General features: G+C 54.4%; 5 protein-coding genes across 5 annotated transcripts; 2 read left to right on the forward strand and 3 right to left on the reverse strand.

Moving 5' to 3' along the window:
* Positions 1-276: 276 nt before the first annotated feature.
* On the reverse strand, positions 277-2,324 carry CDEST_04669 (Putative histone-binding protein RBBP4). Its single transcript, XM_062920828.1, has 6 exons — positions 2,129-2,324; positions 2,023-2,076; positions 1,914-1,965; positions 1,348-1,863; positions 805-1,290; positions 277-748 (listed from the first exon to the last, which is right to left on the reverse strand). The coding sequence occupies exons 1-6, from the start codon at positions 2,160-2,162 to the stop codon at positions 574-576; spliced, it is 1,317 nt and encodes a 438-aa protein (XP_062776879.1). The 5' UTR covers positions 2,163-2,324; the 3' UTR covers positions 277-573.
* Positions 2,325-2,740: 416 nt separating this feature from the next.
* Positions 2,741-7,767, forward strand: CDEST_04670 (Putative large ribosomal subunit protein uL2, domain 2). Its single transcript, XM_062920829.1, has 4 exons — positions 2,741-3,127; positions 3,193-3,286; positions 3,343-4,936; positions 4,987-7,767. Exons 1-4 carry the CDS (start codon positions 3,123-3,125, stop codon positions 7,506-7,508), a joined length of 4,215 nt encoding a protein of 1,404 aa, XP_062776880.1. The 5' UTR covers positions 2,741-3,122; the 3' UTR covers positions 7,509-7,767.
* CDEST_04671 (Putative signal peptidase complex subunit 3) lies at positions 7,767-8,718 on the reverse strand. The gene is made up of 2 exons (XM_062920830.1): positions 8,161-8,718; positions 7,767-8,094 (listed from the first exon to the last, which is right to left on the reverse strand). Exons 1-2 carry the CDS (start codon positions 8,604-8,606, stop codon positions 7,854-7,856), a joined length of 687 nt encoding a protein of 228 aa, XP_062776881.1. The 5' UTR covers positions 8,607-8,718; the 3' UTR covers positions 7,767-7,853.
* A 1,223-nt stretch (positions 8,719-9,941) lies between these two features.
* Positions 9,942-14,639, forward strand: CDEST_04672 (Putative Ulp1 protease family catalytic domain, papain-like cysteine peptidase superfamily). The gene is made up of 5 exons (XM_062920831.1): positions 9,942-10,297; positions 10,359-10,418; positions 10,480-10,516; positions 10,570-11,672; positions 11,750-14,639. Exons 1-5 carry the CDS (start codon positions 9,954-9,956, stop codon positions 14,268-14,270), a joined length of 4,065 nt encoding a protein of 1,354 aa, XP_062776882.1. The 5' UTR covers positions 9,942-9,953; the 3' UTR covers positions 14,271-14,639.
* A 1-nt stretch (position 14,640) lies between these two features.
* CDEST_04673 (Putative WD40/YVTN repeat-like-containing domain superfamily) lies at positions 14,641-16,581 on the reverse strand. The gene has a single exon (XM_062920832.1). The coding sequence runs from the start codon at positions 16,484-16,486 to the stop codon at positions 14,672-14,674; it is 1,815 nt and encodes a 604-aa protein (XP_062776883.1). The 5' UTR covers positions 16,487-16,581; the 3' UTR covers positions 14,641-14,671.
* Between the last annotated feature and the right edge of the window lie 187 nt (positions 16,582-16,768).

The following is a 16,768-nucleotide window of genomic DNA, read 5'->3' on the forward strand; positions in this document are numbered from 1 at the left end:
CTGGACTAGGCAAAACAAAGGCCAAGTCGTCGTGCAAAACCGCTATGTCACTATGTAACCAACAACGTTCTGTTCACCGTCGAACATGCTCGTCATTCTTCTTAGTCATTTCGGGCCCGGGGGGGGGGGGGGTGCTGCTCATTGCACATATGTGCTGTCTCTTTTTAAATGTGGTCTCTTATTCCCAAAGACTACAGCAGAGATATTCGGTAGCTGACGGATCAGTCCGAAACCAGCAAGGCAGCTTGAACCGGAAGGGCTTCGCAAACAGTCGTCAGCGTCAGGGCAGACATCACAAGAAACTGGCAACTCAGGAACCGAGGCATGCAGCGAGGAGGCAGGCAACTTTGAAACGTTAAAAGGGCAGCAGCATGTTGGGAATCCGATATCATCTCCACAAATGACCGTAGACGCCGAAAGGAAAAGAAGAAAAGTAAAAAGCAAAGTATAAAGCGCAATCTCTTGCCGAGTCCTGTCACCCACCATTTTCGCACCCCTCCCCAACTCAGTCTCTGGTATCGGCAAACGTGGCTAGTGATACTTCTCTCAAGTATTCTTGAGACTTCATCTTGCCTATCGGTCGATCTCGTCGAGCGGCAGATCGCCGTCGTCCTTGCCGACGATGGAGTCGGCAACCTTCCAGATCTGGAGCAGATTGTCCTCAGCGGCGCTGCAAACGAGCCAAGGCTCGTTGGGGTTCCAGCTGAAGTCTGCAAGGTGGTTGGTGTGCCCGCCGTGCATAAAGAGCCTGTGTTCCTTGTTAGCAAACGTGTGTCTTGCGAATCCAGCCCCTAATCAACGTACAATTCCGGGGGGCCGTCTTCTTGATCGTCCGGCATCTGTTCCTCTCCAACACGCGAGAGATCCCAGAATATAACCCTTCTGTCGTAGGAGCCGCTGCCCAGGATGCCGGCTTCCTGCGGGTGCCACGAGAGAGACGTGACTGCGTCATTGTGTCCCTCTAGCGTGTGAACCTTCTCCTTGACGTTGCGAAGGTCCCATATGCCCAAAGTCTTGTCAGCGGACGCTGTTGCGACGAGTACTTCCGATGTAGGGTTGAATGCCAGAGCGTTGATGGCATCCATATGGCCACGCTTAGCGGTGACAGCGGCACGAGCGGTCTCGGATTGACGCACGTCGATGATCTGCATGGTCAAGTCGTCCGAGACGGTTCCGATGAAGCTCTTCGCAATCGGATGATATTGCACATCGTTGACGATCTGGGTGTGGTGTGTGTACTTGCGGGCGGGCTTCAGCGTGTGGCTTCCGCTCTGGATAGTCTTGAGATCCCTGTTAAAGCTCCATTAGAATCACAATTTCGGTCGAGCGGAAGAGGACAAGACAAACCATAGACACACGGTGGTGTCTTCACTGCCAGACGCAAGGCAGCCCTCCTCATGAGGGTTCCACGCCAGACCAAATCCCTCCTGCTTGTGGCCAATGAGTTCGACCTGGGCATTGACTTTTCCAGTGGGCTGCAGGCTGTGCTTCGTACGGTCAAAGATAAGGACCTTGCCGTCGACGCACAATGTCGCGATTATGTCGGGGTTCTGAGGCTGATAACGCGCCTTGTTAACCTCGCCAGGATGGTCGATCTTCTGCACGATGCTGAACTCGACGGCAGCCGTCTGACCGTTCGACGACTTTCCATAGCCTCCAATCTCTCCTGTCTCCTCGTTATACTCGTCGGGGCTCGGGGCGACGGATTTGGGGATCTTCACTTCGGCGATCTGCACGTGGTTGGGAAGGCCCTCGGAAGTATGGGTTCCGAGGAGAAGTCTGTGGATGCGGTAGTTCTTGTCTTCAGGCTCCTTGACGTCAGGGAACCATTGGGAGGTAAGGGTAGGCCATTCGAGAGCCGTGCTATTGGGTTTGTCAGTCGTGTTTGGGTAAATACTGACAACCAGTCGTACCTGAGAATCATGTCGTAGAGAAAAGGACTGTTCTTCTTCCATGTCTTGTACTCTAGCGCCATGTTAGTCAATGAACACGCCAGAAGCTTGTGAATTGAGCGCCATGCACCTTCGTTTATGAGACGCTGCTCCTGGTCCTCGTCCTCCTCCTGTACCATGTCGACTAGCGAAGGGTTAGCTTACGACGCGCATCGAAGCTCGTTTGTGAAGCTTACCGTCGACATCGTCAACAACTTGAGCGGGTGCCATTGTGTATTATGTCGCGGCTGATTGAGAGCACGATTCTGTTGCGATTACCAATTACCGGGAGGTACAGAGGGTTGTGTGCTGATTGGCAGATTGATAGTCAGAAAGGTCTTCGTGCTGGCGCAAACGGGGGGTAGGTCGCGAGGTAGAGGTTCAGAAAGACGACGCGCAGCGCGTAGATTGAAATTTAGCTGCAGGAGTATGTTGCCTGGGTAGGCAAGGGCCAGGAAGGCTGGGTGACGCCTGCCACGCCATGCCGAAACAGGTATGGGCAGAGCTAACGAGACCACCCCACATCTGGATGGCTGAAGCACTCACCAGCCTCAGTTCCCCTCTGGCGGGGAGCATTGTGTGGCGCAGATCCAGGCCAAAACCCCACTCCCGTAGAGTCACACCGACGAGGCCAGAAACACCGCTGTGAGCCTCTGTAATCACTACCTAAGGTAGCGCTACAGGATTCTCCCGCCTAGCCCCGCCACCGCCTGAACGCTGGAGGCGGAAGTTCCTGCATGCAATGCCGATTGCGCCCATATCAACCAGCGTCCGGTATCAGGTCCATCTGTCCAGCTTCACCTACGCAACCCAACTCTCCACGCCTTCTTCGACCTCATCCTCTCGCCCTCACACAGCTCGACAGCCGAGTTCCCTGTTCACCTGGCAGAATCGCAGACAAGTCTGGTTATTTTTTATAGCCAGCTGTTGAATATTCTTTCACTTGTTCATTTCTTCTTTTCTTTTCCCGCGTCGCAGCTAGCTTGCGACTGATCCACCTTGGGCCTCCTGCGTCAGGACTTTCCTCGTGTTTGGAGAGATAAAGAAAACATCAACTGGTTGCTTGCAGCGCATTGAGACGGAAAAAGACAGGTCGCATTTGTCTCCTGAAATAGTCACCGCACATCACAACTTCATCAACTTCAGCATCGTTCGCCGCGCTTAGCTTAAGCGCGCCACCATCACGACATCATGGGGTCCGTCGAGCTTGCAATTCGACCTTGTCGCCAAAGGTTATCTTTACTGACCCTATCATCTATAGTGTTCCCAAGTTCTTCAGATGGCTCTCGGAGCGTTACCCGGCCATCTCTCAGCTCATTGCCGAGAACCGCATTCCCGAGTTCGACTGTCTCTACGTACGCCTTCGCCATACTTTTGCTCCTCGATTACAATAGCTAATAGTGTTGGGTAGCTGGACATGAACGGTATCATTCATAACTGCACGCATAAAGATACCGGCGAAGACACGACGTTCCGGCTCAGTGAGGAGGAGATGTTCATCCGCATCTTCAATTACATTGAGCATTTGTTCGGGAAGATCAAGCCGAAGCAGCTCTTCTTCATGGCCATTGACGGTGTTGCACCGAGAGCCAAGATGAACCAGCAACGCGCTAGACGATTCCGAACAGCCCTCGACACCGAGAAGGCCCGTGACAAGGCCATCAGCGAGGGAGTAGAGATGCCTAAGGAGCCTCCCTTCGATAGCAACTGCATCACGCCCGGTACCGAGTTCATGGCCAAGTTGACGCAGCAGCTCAAGTACTTTGTCAACAAGAAAGTCTCCGAAGATGCCGACTGGCAAGGCTGCGAGATTGTCCTGTCTGGTCATGAGGTCCCTGGTGAGGGTGAGCACAAGATCATGGAATACATCAGGAACGCCAAGGCGCAGCCTGACTACGATCCCAACGTTCGCCACTGCTTATACGGTCTTGATGCTGATCTCATCATGCTGGGTCTGCTCAGTCACGACCCTCATTTCTGCCTCCTCCGAGAGGAAGTCACTTTTGGCCGTGTGAATAAGGCCAAGACCAGAGAGCTGGAACACCAGAATTTCTACTTGCTGCATCTATGTATAGTGCGCGAGTATTTGGAGCTCGAATTCCAAGAGCTTCAGCAGCCTGGCCGGCTGAGCTTCCCCTTCGATTTGGAACGGGTTATCGACGACTTCATTCTGATGGCTTTCTTCGTCGGAAATGATTTCCTTCCGAATCTTCCTCGCCTCCACATCAACGAGGGTGCCCTCGCTGCCATGTTTCGCATCTACAAGTCTGTTCTCCCCCAAGGAGATGGATACATCAATGAGGGCGGTGTCATCAACCTGCCCCGCCTTCAAAGGCTCCTGAATGAGCTTGCCAAGGATGAGACCAACCAATTCGAGAACGATGTCAGCGACGAAAAATGGTTCCAGTCCAAAAAGCTCACGGAACCTAATGGCGCCGACAACAGAAGGCCTAAGGGCAAGGGACTTGTTTTGACTTCGTCCCAGAGAGACCTGTGGAAGCAGCAAATCCGACCCTATGTCAACAAACCTTCGCCCGAACCACTCGATCTCGGAACTGGTCTCAACGCTGCTGATAGAAAGTTCGTTCAAGACCTTGCCGACACCCTTCACATTGAGTGGAGTACCAAGGAGGATGATGAGGGCCATCGCCATCTCCTTCTTTCGTTCCCCAAGGGCGCCGAGAACGTTAACGAGGAAGAAGAGGAGGGAACTCTGGCACTCTACCGAGTCATGCGCACTTATGACAAGGCCACTGTTGTCGACGTCAGTGGCGAGGATGCCCAGCGTCAATACAAGGAACTCTATGACCAGAAGTACCAGGGTTGGAAGACCAAGTACTACTTGCAGAAGTTCCCCGAGTGGGCGCCTGAGCAGTACGATGCTGAGCTCATCAAGCTCTGCGAGAACTACGTTCAAGGTCTTCAATGGGTTCTGTACTACTACTACCGCGGGATCGCCTCGTGGCCGTGGTTCTACCAGTACCACTACTCTCCTTTGACCTCTGGTAAGTCCAAACAAGTGTAGCACATGTGTATGCGCTAATGCCCCTTGTAGACGTCATCAAGGGTCTTGGAGCCGACCTTAACTTCAAGCTGGGCCAGCCGTTCAGGCCCTTCGAACAGCTCATGGGTGTCTTGCCTGACCGAAGCAAGTCCATCGTCCCTGAGGTCTACTGGGATCTGATGACCAACCCGAACTCGCCCATTTACGACTTTTATCCCAGAGACTTCGAGCTTGACATGAACGGAAAGAGAATGGAATGGGAGGCCGTTGTGAAAATTCCCTTCATTGATGAGAAGCGATTGCTTGGCGCGATGGAGCCCAAGAACAAGCTTCTCAGCCAAGACCAGAAGGAGCGAAACGGATTCGGAGTCGCTCTCAAATTCACTTACAACCCAGAGGTCTCCATCACCTATCCGTCATCTCTCCTGGGCGTCTTTCCTGACATCAGCCCATGCCACTGCGTGGAGAACATCTTCGAGCTTCCCAACACTGAGGGTCTTACTTATCGCAATGGCCTCACTGATGGTGCCAAGATCAACGTCGAGGCACTTGCAGGGTTCCCAACCCTGCACACTTTGCCCTACACGGCGATGCTGGTGGAAAACTTTGGTGTTAATGTCTTCCAGGCAGACAGCAAGAACCCCAGCATGATTGTAACGCTCACCGACTCGGAACTTAGAACCAGGGCCGAACAGGCTTCACAGAAGCTTGGAAAGCGATGTTTCGTCGGATACCCGTTCCTCCAAGAGGCCAAGATCGTTAAGGTGACCGATGAGCTCTTCGATTACGAACTTGACGGCAACGGCTCTGTTGTTCAGAAGCATCATGGCCCCAAAGACATTGACTTTTTCAACAAGGAGTCGGGATACATTGAAAACTGGCACTCCAAGCGGCTCGGCATTGTCATCAACTCAGTGGAATCCCTGGTTCACGTCCATATGCTGAAGGGTTTAATCAAGACTGAAGAAGGTGCCTTGGTCAAGGAGTATGCGCTGAACCCCAGCATGAGAAGCGTGTATGCTTCTCAGACCATCGTCGACCAAGTTATCAACGAGGACGAGCGATTCATCGAGAGGGCTGCTGTTCCCATTGAAGAGGAGTACCCCACTGGCACTCAGGCTTTCTTCTTGGGCGAGTACAACTACGGACGTGCCCTGGAGGTTACTGGCCATGCCAACAATAAGGCCAATATCAGAGTCTCTGTCTTGAAGAACAAAGAGCCCGATTTCGCCAAGCCGATTATTCAGGACATGAAGCGTCAGAATCGATACACACCGTCTTACGCCGTTGCCAAGATGCTCAACCTCCACCCCTTGATTCTCAGCAAAATCCTGTCTTCCTATCAGGTCAACACGGTTGGTGGCCTGAGAGTCAACTTGGGTCTCAACCTGAAGTTTGATGCCAAGAAGCAGAAGGTGCTTGGCTACTCGCAAAAGTCGGATTCCGGTTGGGAATTCAGTAACGCTGCCATTGAGCTTCTGGCCAGATACATTGCTGCGTTCCCTGACTTCTTCGCCGCTATCCAGCAGAATCCTCAGTCAAGTGACGTCAGCGACACTGACCTGTGGAAAGACCCCAAGGTGGCCGCTCAGCGAGTGAAAGAGATCGGAGCTTGGCTCAAGGCAGCTCAGACCAGCAAGTTTGAGCGAGTTCCATTGGAAGCAGAGCAGCTCGACTCCGTGGTGGTCATGAAGCTTGCCGAGGCTGGCGCGCAAGTGTTCCTTCAGTCTCACGACGTGGAGGTCAAGAACATGAAGGGCGTCCCGCGATCGGCCATCATGAAGCCCACCGATGCTGAGCTGTTCCTCAGCAACCAGAAGTTCGCTCTTGGCGACCGCGTTAGCTTCTTGTCGTCTTCTGGCAAAGTGCCACTTGGAAGCCGGGGAACAGTGGTTGGTCTCAGCCGTACCGCCAACAACCTTCTTCTAGATGTTGTTTGGGATCTCACCTTCATGAGCGGTACAACCTTGGGTGAAAGAGCCCCGCCTTTCCGTGGCATGACCGTTGCTTCCTCCTCGGTTCTCAACACCACGTACAAGCAGGTAGTGTCTGGTTCGAAAGCTGGCATGCAGCGCAAACCGGCGGCGGCTCCGGTGTCGCTTACGACCATGGCGGCGGGCGTCCAGCAGTACAAGGACGCGCCTGCTCCTGGCCCACTCAGAGGTACCTGGCGGGGTGCTGCCAACGGCAGTCAGGGCCAGTCCAGCCGCGGCCGCGGTCGTGGGAGTGGACCCAACTTGCTGCACAGCACTCTTGTCTACCGCCCTCACCAGAATGGCACGGACGAGGCTCACGAGGTCAACGGACAAACCCAGCGCGGTGGGGGCAACTTCAGGGGTAGAGGTCGAGGCCGGGGTGGACCCATTCAGCACCCCGGACACTCGGGTCTTCACGAGATGCCGGCACAACCGCAGCAGCCGGTTTACGGCAACGTCCCGCCTCCTGCCAACCTTGACGCTCGTGGCAGAGGTCGTGGCCGTGGAGGACGTGGCGGACGGGGTAGAGGCGCTCCCCGCGGTCGTGGTGCGAACGGAGCGACAAACGGAGCCACTCCTGACGCCGCGCAGTCTTAGAGCATTTTTGCCTTTATTTCCTATGGTTTCTCTTGGCTCAGTAGATACCCCTTGACGAAGCGATGTGGTTTCTGATAGATGGCCTCAGCCCCAAAAGAGGGCTCACGAACTAGAGTTACGGCAAACGTGGGATACGAAGACGCGCATAGCGATGCTTTCTGGAATCAATGGAGACTAGTAGTGTCGCTAAAAGGGCGTACAGTGGTGTAGTCAGCAGTAGGAAATAATAAACGCTTCGAGGTGCCGTCACTCTCATTCACGATGCATCTCGTCACTTGCGAAAACTCGATGTCAGTGTTTCAAGACTTGTATCAAGTGACGCCAGAATCGCATGATCTATCTACTTCAAGACTTCTTATCTTTGCTCTCCTTAACCTTGAGAGCAGGAAGTTTGAAGATCTTGCTGACACCGCCTTTGAGGGCCTTCCAGCTACCAATATCCTGGTTCTGGTTCCATGTCAGGATGCCAACCCACGGTTGGACGTTGTAGTGCAGCTTCAGGACGACCTTGTCGGTCTCGGCAATCTTGCTCGAGGGGTGGGTAATTTGGTACTTGGGCTTCTGGTTCTTTATGCGGAGCTTGCCACTATGACATGTTCATGTCAATCTTCAAGTATTCCTTTACAGCAGCAAATAGTACGGAACGGCTTACCGGCTCGGATCGATGCTCTTGCCCTCGGCGCTCTTCCTCAACTTGCGCAGAGCGGCGGGGCCAATGTTGGCGAGGTGGTCGGCGCTGGGAGACGTGATGATCTGATCCCAGATGACAGCCTGGTTCGTGGCGTTCGTGCCGGCAGCAGCCTTGGAGCTGTCGGGCCATTCGGCCGTGACGTAGACGAAGACCTGCTTGGTGTTCCAGGTGAAGAGGTCCGAGAGGTTGGCGTCGAGGGAGAACTTGATGATGGCGTACTCCTCTTTTTTGGAGCTGTAGTAATGGGGGCGTCCCTTGACGACCTGGATGTTTGTCGTCTTCAGAGAGCCGACGGAGGGGGCGCGCGGGGTGACGAGGTCAGAGAGGGCGACGAAGGCGGCGACGAAGAAGGCCACCGTCGTGAAGAAGCCAAATGTGTTTTGGGCGCGGGTTATTGTGTTGTACATTATGGGCGACCTTAATGCCACCTGCGGTGGACTATGCTTCGGTCTTGAGATGTTCGGATACTTGTCGGCAGCTTGGTGGCATCAAGGATACTGGTCTGAAAGGGAAGTGAAGCGTGAAGATGGATGCGGGAGGCCACGTTTTTGGGGGTCGGCTTCGTTCAGCCTTGCCTGGGATGGACATGTGGCTTCAGCGCTATTGGTCACAGCTTGGGTTGAGCTGCCGCCGCTCTACGTACTCCAGGGGATCTGATGGTAAAATATGGGGCCGTGGATGACGGGTTTCTCTAGTGGTACCCCTGCTGCCGCTGGGGAAGCTGTGCAGATATGCATCCTGAGCAACTCCAGAACGTCCATGGTTTAGATGATCTCTTGTCGCGTCCTTGAGGTATCTGTCCTGTTGTCAACATAACTAGCTATTGATAATACTGACCCCAAATACAAACAAAAGTTGGTACCTTCTCCCCTTTCTCATTTCCACTTGGCCGCTGTTTGCTTGGTTAGGATTGAAAATCAGTGGTGTGGCCGCGGGCCCTCCTGCATGTTCCTTTCTCGCAGACTCAACCGCTTCCGATTCGGCGCCATCCCAAGCATGTAAAGCATCTTCCCTCCTTCAACCTCTGAATGCGATCTGCCGCCGTGTTCCATTGCTGAGAGAAATCAAGGGCGTACCGGGCAGGAAGGGATGCATCGCACTCATTTCAAAATCATCTAAGGCCGGCTCGCCGACATGACTTCACCTTAACTTCTCTTAACTTTGGAATAAACTTACTCTGTTTTCTACTCTTCTGCAAGAAACACTTGACCGCAACCATGGTCCTACCTCCCCATCTCAAAGCAAGTGAGAACGATAGCCTCTTTTGATTGTATCAGCAACTCATGATGTCTTCTGCGGAAGAAGCTCTCTTAAGGGCAGGTGTCGAGACCCAGGTATGTCACTTTGCGTTCGTTGTCTGTTGATTGGGCGTTTCTTTCGACTCAAGCGGGTGCAGGCTGCCCAGTTTCGGCTGCCGTTCCAAACAAGCAAATGCCATCCTTTGCCTTCCCCTGCGGGTGTCGCGCCCCGGCGCCCTGGGTTCTAATGGAGTGGATCCCCGCTCGATTAGTTCCAGCGCTGCAGAGTACCGACTACATACCTAAGTATGCACAGCAATAGTGTGACATGTCCCTGTGACGTGTCGCTGTACCTGGTTTTTTCTTTCTTTTCGTTCCCCCCCTCCCCTAGCGCGTCCACCCAACCGTGGTCCAGTGTGCACTGGGGGACCCCCAAAAATTCAACCGTAAACCCGTACTAGAGGCCCTGCCTTTCCTACCTAGCTGAACCCCACCACTAACCGACTTTCGTCTTGAATGAAGCAAGTTCAAGAGACGACACCGCCCGCCGACTCACCTTCTTCCTTTTCCTCTCCTCCCCATACGAGAGCCACGAACCCTCCCTGCGATGAAACGCTACTCAAGGGCGCACCTTCGTCTTCTTCCGACCCGCCTGCGCCCTGTTCAATCCCGCCGTCGACACCCAGGGCCGACATCGCGGTACTGAGGCTTCCCAGACACCGAGAGGAGAAAGCTCTGCGAGAGACTGCGCATGCGGCAGAGGGAGCGTCCAAGGACGAGGAGAGAGGCAAGCTGCACGGCGCGGACGGCGCAACTGTCTCGTCTGAACAACGGGCTGTCTGGAAGAGACAAGGCCGATCGTATGTGCTTTGGAGACGACTCTTCCGATTCAAGAGACTCGTACTCACATATGGACGACAGGCCCGAGGAACTGCGGAAACGATACAGAGACAAAGAGTGTCACTCATTTCCGAACTACGGGTGCGATTTTAGCCCAAGACAGAGCCGCGGGCGAGGATGTTGCTAACGGCCACTCTGTTAGGAGCTCGAAAGGCGGCGTTCCCGTTTTGAATCCAATGGTGAGCGTCTACCACGCAAGAGAGCAGGGCTCGGCTAACACTAAATGGTATAGAACAAAATCCCGAGATCCATCCTCTCCGGTGGTCTTACTGGTGGGATCAACACTCTCGACAGAGGCAAGGATACGAGCCAAAAGAGACTGCCTCCAGTGCAATATGTCGAACCCTCAAGGTCTGCCAAACGGCAAAAGACACAGACCAAGGACGAAGCGCCCCGGAACTCCAACGCATTTACTTCGGGGCATTTCTCTCTGATAACAGACTCTCCGACGCCAGAACCAGTGCCCAAAAAATCGCACCTGGTGGATTTGACAGAGTCACAACAGTCGACAGATCTCGAGGTTGTTAGTAACCGCTCGAACCATGAACTGACATCGAGTTCACATGTCCCTGAATACCGGAACGTAGAGAGGGCGCACAGCGCAACTGCTAGTAACAAGCGTGCACGTCGTCCCCGTGCCCGCTCGTTGAAATGCGCAAAACCGGCAACGCCCAAGGACAACTTCTCTGATGGTGAAGACGACCTTATGAAGGATGAAGATGGCCCCCCGAAGAAGAGACATACGGCAGATCAACCCAAGGCCAATTCAAGAACAGCGTTTCATCTACCTCCTGGCGTCAGCACCGCGAAGGGCCAGCCAGAAGACATTTCGGACGATGAGCTTGGTAGTCAGGACAAGACATCAAAGAGCCGGCATGTCTCCTTGAGAGACGAAGAGGCAAGAAAGTCAAGGGACTATGCCACCAGTCAATCGCGTGGAGACATGGCCAAAGTGAACTTCACAAAGTCTAGGGTCGCCCCGCCTCCCATGCTACGTGTCGTTCGTGCTGTCTCTGGGAAACAAACGTTGGATGCTGAGAATCTGTCCCCGGATGACCGTCCCGTGCTGAGATTGGATGATAATCTCGAAAGCCTCGTTGCGGTCGATGGCAAGAATGAATGCCGTCCAGACTACAGCTGGCTAGGGGTGAAGCTAGCGTCCTGTACTAAAATTGAGTACAGCATGAGCGGCACTCCACTTGTGGCAGTTTCGAGAGCCTTGAGTGACGGTGTTGGTCGTTTACTGGTGTTGAAATTCGCTCAACTCGGGGACGCGCTGACCCTGGGGCTTTGGGCCGATGACAAGCTGAAAGGCCGTTGTTCATCAGTAGACTGGTACGTTTGACGAGTATTTGATCCGCCCGGCCCACTTGGTACCCCTTCGCCATGTTTTCCTAGTTAACAAGGACTAGCAATCACCTCGAAAGAATTTTGAACAGGCAACAGCATGAAGCGGATAACTGGGAGCTTAAGCATGCGCAAAGGCCAGACGACATCAAGTATCTTGAACATCATGAGGCAGCAAAAGCCAAGTCTGAAATAAAATCGACAGCAGAAAGCTGTTCTAGACCGGCTCCAGCGCAGCAGACCACTCCGTCCCAGAAAAATCGCCAGTCATTGCGACGCAGCATGCAGGGTGATGGTTCAGCGTCAGAGACAAAGTCTGCGCCCAGGACAGCTTCTGTTTTCAGTCTCAATGACGACGTCAAGGACCGCCAGACCGATGCCCATCGAACTAAGGCAATGCCGTCTAGGCAGGTGAAACAAGGACCTTCTCGACAAATCTCGAATTCGTCGCCCGGCTTTCTCAGGCGCAAATCCCCCAGCCCTGTCTCGTGGGTCAATCAAAATCCTGACTGGATTAGGATTTGGGATGACAAACCCCTCATATTTCCCACCACCGGCAAGAACAGGGCGTCAGTTTATCGTGATGACATTTCGCGGCTCGAAGAGGGAGAGTTCCTTAACGACAACCTCATTGGGTTCTACTTACGTTATCTTCAAGCCAATCTAGAACGGGACAACAAGGCTCTGGCTGACCGGATTTACATCATGAACACCTACTTCTATCCGAAGCTGACCGATATAAAAGCTGGCCGTGGAATCAACTACGAAGGTGTGAAATCATGGACAACGAAGATCGACCTGTTCTCGTTTGACTACATCGTTGTTCCAGTCAATGAGAGTGCCCACTGGTACCTGGCAATCGTTTGCAACCCGGGCAAGCTGCTGCGGACAACTGATGCGCAACCGGAAGCCGAGAAGTTGGAATCCGCAGAGAAGTCCGCTGACAAGACCAACGAAGAGTCCAATGCACCGTCAGCAGGAGAGGGTTCGATCGCTACCGTCGGCAAGAAGGTCGAACAAATGAGTCTGGAAGAGGCCAAAACAGAAGGTCGTTCCCGGCAAGAAGATCGGCCAAAGCAGGAGGGCCAACCGGAGCAGGAACCCCCGCCAAAGCAAGAAGAGAAGAAAACTGAAGAGGCGGGACCCAAGTCAACATCAAACAAGCTTCGTCTGCCTCGGAAAACCGCAGGGACCCCGGCTCGAAAGCAAGATCCTACTGAGGCTAGAGTGATTACCCTCGACTCGTTGGGAGTTGGACATTCCCCTACTTGCGGCAACCTCAAGTCGTACCTCGTCCGAGAAGCGAAAGACAAGAGGGGTATGGATGTTGAACCGCCCGGTACCTTTGGTATGACGGCGAAGGGCATTCCTGAGCAAGAAGATCACGCAAGTTGTGGCGCTTTCCTCCTCGGGTACATGCGAGAGTTCCTCAAGGACCCAGACGGCGTGGTCGCCAAGCTGGTTCGTAAGGAGGCACCGAGCTGGGACATTACGTCTCCCGCGATGCGCAGCGAACTACGCAACATCATCATCGAAAAGCGAAAGGAACAGAATGAACTGGCGGCAGAGAAGAAGGCCAAGCGGAAGTCGAATGTCCGACCACCTGCCACTAGCAAGTCGCCGGAGAAGGGTCAAGAAGCAGAGCCTGCTACGCCGAGGACTCCTCAGCCAGTTCTTGACGCGCCAAAGAACCCGTCATCAACCGTAAAAGGATCCCCAGCAACCGATCATCTGCCGTGGAACAGCCGCAGCAGCCCGTCTGCCAAGAATGACGCTGGTGTCGCCACAACATCTCTGCCGGTTGTCAATTCTCCCACAATACTTCAGCCTACTGCAGAGTCCGAACCTGCCAGTGCCGGAGAATCTCTGCCGCGGACTGAAGCTCACACATTGGAAGTCGCCATTGTTGCGCCGTGCAAGGAGGACGGGCTCTTGGGATCCCTGGAGCAAAGCTCAGAAGGACCAAAAACGCCAGATCGCGTGACATTACGCGGTGATGGCTTAACACCCGTCCGACTAAGGACAAGTCCTCGTCATGCAGAGAAGAGACATGACATTGACGATGGTGCGCCGCGGATGATGTCGCCTCTTGTCTCTTCGCCCGTCAAGCCAACCAGCAAGAAAGATTCGGCTTCCACAGGGACCAAGTGGCAACCCGGCAACAGCGAGCTCCGCTTGCGCCAGCTGTCTTCCTCGCCGGTGAAGTCAGCCCGCAAAATCAGACCAGCCGTTGACCGCTCCAAGAAGAGCATCTCCCCGAGCCAGCAGTTACTGGGCGAAATGACTTCTTCATCCGAATCAATGCAACAACATAACCCAGGAATGCAGAATGGCGAGAAAGAGGCCAAAGGACAGGGGAGCATCGTGATCAAGGACGAAGCGCCCCCAATGTCATCACCGCACACAATGGCGAAAGGCCCTGCTGAGACAAGTCCCTACTTCACAGCGGGAACGACGTCTCGACCTGAACCATCGCCTCTGGCGGTTCAAAAAGAACCGAAAAAACATACTTTGAAGGGAGCCAGAGAGGCGACACCAAACTTGAAGTGCACTTCGACACAGGAGACTGTGGATCTCACCACATAGCAAACAACGACTTGTACCAAGATACCCTGTTTCGTTGCGGTTGTTGAATTGGTTGAGATTCGGAGGGCAATAGAAAACCAAGGGATGCTAGATCTGTAGTTAGAGGAGTCAACAGAATAGTGTTGTCTGTCTGCTGAAAGTTGGCGCGAAGCGTTGTTCAGGTGACGGCATGGCCCAACCCATACCTATAGATCTAGAGGACAGGGTATGAGGACAACGATGAAACCCTAATTTCTCAAGAAAGTGGTTGTAATGTTCCTTGTAGCCTTGAAGAAGAGTAGAGGCCGAAGTCGTAGTTCGTACATTGTAGTACAATATCCTCTATAAGTGCTTTCCCCCTCAGGTCCCTCCTTCTCTCCTTCTCTCCCTCAAAGAGAGGGCACGATTCTATATGCTTTTTTTTACTCGCTTTCCGAATTCGATGCGTCATTATTGTTGCCGTTCACTTCCGGCTTTTTCAACATCTTGGGCACCTCAAAAACGTATCCTCCGTTCTTCCCTTTGCCCTTGCGCATCTGCCACCTGCCAAGCCTATGTTCCTTGCCTACGGCCGCCACGACGCAGATGCCATCCTGGCCGCGATCACCACGTTCGAAGATGGCAATGTCGTTAATCACTCCCTTCAAGCCGCCTGCGGCATCTTCTGACTTGCCCTTGGCGGCTTTCGAGGCCGCCTGCTCGGCCTCTGATGTGAGAATACCCGCTACCTCAATCTTTCGCTTGTCCTCGCTTAGACGCCATACCCTTATGCAGCCATCCCAGCTTCCACTGAGGATGACGTCCGAGTAGGGGATCGTCTTAAGCGCCGTGATCCACCGCGGTTGCGGCGGGGGCACAATCTTCGGGTCTGGGTTATGGTCCGCCGAAGCCTCATCCGGGCGGAGGGGTTGTTCCAGGCCGTGGGCCATAGGAAAGATGTGGAGAGGTTTCTTTTTCGTGACGCTCCAGAGGGCGAGGGAGCCGTTGTCGCTACCCGTGACGAAGAGCTCGTCATCGATCATGGCGACACGGTCCATGCTGCCCTCGTGCGGCAGCGAGCGCGGGTCTACGTCCGGGCGAGACTTCTTGTCCACGGCGCCTCCACGGAAGACGAGCTGTGTCTCCTCGGCGACCTTCCACAGACGTGCTGTCCGGTCGCGGGCGCCTACACTGACGCAGCGCTCCTGAGCAAGAGCGTCGATGTCGACAATCTCGTCCTGATGGCCGAACAGAGTCTCGATGTAGGCCAGCTCGTCCAAGCTCCATACTTTGACCGTTCGGTCCTTTGAGCAAGAGTAGAGCTGGTTCGTGCCGCGGCGGAAGGCAAGGCCGGTGACAGCATCGCGGTGGTGGGTGAAGACGCGAATGGGCTTGAGGGTCTCGGCGTCGTAGATGATGAGCCTGCGGTCCTCACCGCCCGTAACGACGTACTTGCCATCCGGCGACGCGGCAACGCACAGAATCTTCTCAACGTGACGCTGAAACGTCTTTTTTGTCGCGTTGTGCAGATTGCCCCTTAGCCAGTTCTCCAGCTCGGGCTTCTTGCGCGGCGGCGCGGGTGGCTTCTTGGGCTTCTTCTTCGTCGTCTGGGGGAACTGGTGTTGCGGGAGGTCCTGTATCCTCCACTTGTGCAGGTACATGTCCTTGGTGGTGGTGTAGGCGTAGGGGGCGTTGACGGCGACGGAGGTGAAGGTCTCGGTATTGTTGCGGAAGAAAGACGAGGTCGCGCAGTCGAAGGCGAGGTCGTCGACGAGGGCGCGGTAGACTTTTCCCTTGGACTCGGCCACGTCCTCTTGTAACCGCTCGTTGATCATATCACGGTCGATCTCGGCGGCGTCAAAGCCCACATCATCCACCTGCTGCTTGACGTTCTCGAGATACCGCTCCGCCAGCCGCAGGCGGCGCTCGGCGGCCGTCTCGCCCGCGACACCATCCTCGTCCTCTGATGAGCCATTGTCGCTCTCCTCCGCGGCGGAGACTATGCCTTCGTCATCCGAGTCGCTGCCCGAGATCGATTCGTCGTCATCGTCGCGCTCATTTCGCTTCTTGGAGGCAGGTGCTGCCGTTGCTGAGGATTTCTTGCCTTTTCCGCCGCTGCTGCCTTTGGCGGCTGCAGACGATTTCGGAGGGGCTCTGCCGGAGGTTTTGGAGGCGGCAATTCGCTTCTTGGGAGCCGCAGGGGCGTCTGTCCTCTTCCTCTTCTTGTTGGCGCCGGGGATTGTGAAGAAGGACGACATTTTGGGCAGGGCTTCTTGGGTGCCTTGCCTGGGTATCTGGGCAACTTTTTTTGCGTCCTGGCCCGCTTACATCGACGATATTTTTTTTGGAGGTGGGCTTCCCAAGGAAAAAAAAGTTCGGTGGGTACGTATCTCGGAGAATCAGATGTCGAGGTGGGGTACTGATGTACCCAATCAAAACCAAGACAGCTGGGGTGTGGTTTTTCCGGGCGGCAGCGGTCTGGAAAGGCAGAATTCGCCCAGGGCGGCGACCCGTTCGCTTCAGGCTGTAGCTTGACTGCG

This window comes from Colletotrichum destructivum, chromosome 3 (genome assembly GCF_034447905.1).
Source record: "Colletotrichum destructivum chromosome 3, complete sequence".
Classification (NCBI taxonomy): domain Eukaryota; kingdom Fungi; phylum Ascomycota; class Sordariomycetes; order Glomerellales; family Glomerellaceae; genus Colletotrichum; species Colletotrichum destructivum.

Excerpts from the sequence above, each read along its gene's own strand:
- CDEST_04669 (XM_062920828.1), bottom strand. The coding sequence starts at position 2,162 with ATGGCACCCGCTCAAGTTGTTGACGATGTCGACG. Across the intron at positions 2,077-2,128 it reads AGTTGTTGACGATGTCGACG|TCGACATGGTACAGGAGGAG; the intron begins GTAAGCTTCACA and ends ACCCTTCGCTAG. Across the intron at positions 1,291-1,347 it reads GACACCACCGTGTGTCTATG|GGATCTCAAGACTATCCAGA; the intron begins GTTTGTCTTGTC and ends GAGCTTTAACAG.
- CDEST_04670 (XM_062920829.1), top strand. Across the intron at positions 3,287-3,342 it reads CCGAGTTCGACTGTCTCTAC|CTGGACATGAACGGTATCAT; the intron begins GTACGCCTTCGC and ends AGTGTTGGGTAG. Across the intron at positions 4,937-4,986 it reads CTACTCTCCTTTGACCTCTG|ACGTCATCAAGGGTCTTGGA; the intron begins GTAAGTCCAAAC and ends TGCCCCTTGTAG.
- CDEST_04671 (XM_062920830.1), bottom strand. The coding sequence starts at position 8,606 with ATGTACAACACAATAACCCGCGCCCAAAACACATTTGGCTTCTTCACG. Across the intron at positions 8,095-8,160 it reads AAGAGCATCGATCCGAGCCG|TGGCAAGCTCCGCATAAAGA; the intron begins GTAAGCCGTTCC and ends AACATGTCATAG.
- CDEST_04672 (XM_062920831.1), top strand. The coding sequence starts at position 9,954 with ATGAAGCAAGTTCAAGAGACGACACCGCCCGCCGACTCACCTTCTTCC. Across the intron at positions 10,298-10,358 it reads TGGAAGAGACAAGGCCGATC|GCCCGAGGAACTGCGGAAAC; the intron begins GTATGTGCTTTG and ends TATGGACGACAG. Across the intron at positions 10,517-10,569 it reads TTCCCGTTTTGAATCCAATG|AACAAAATCCCGAGATCCAT; the intron begins GTGAGCGTCTAC and ends TAAATGGTATAG.
- CDEST_04673 (XM_062920832.1), bottom strand. The coding sequence starts at position 16,486 with ATGTCGTCCTTCTTCACAATCCCCGGCGCCAACAAGAAGAGGAAGAGG.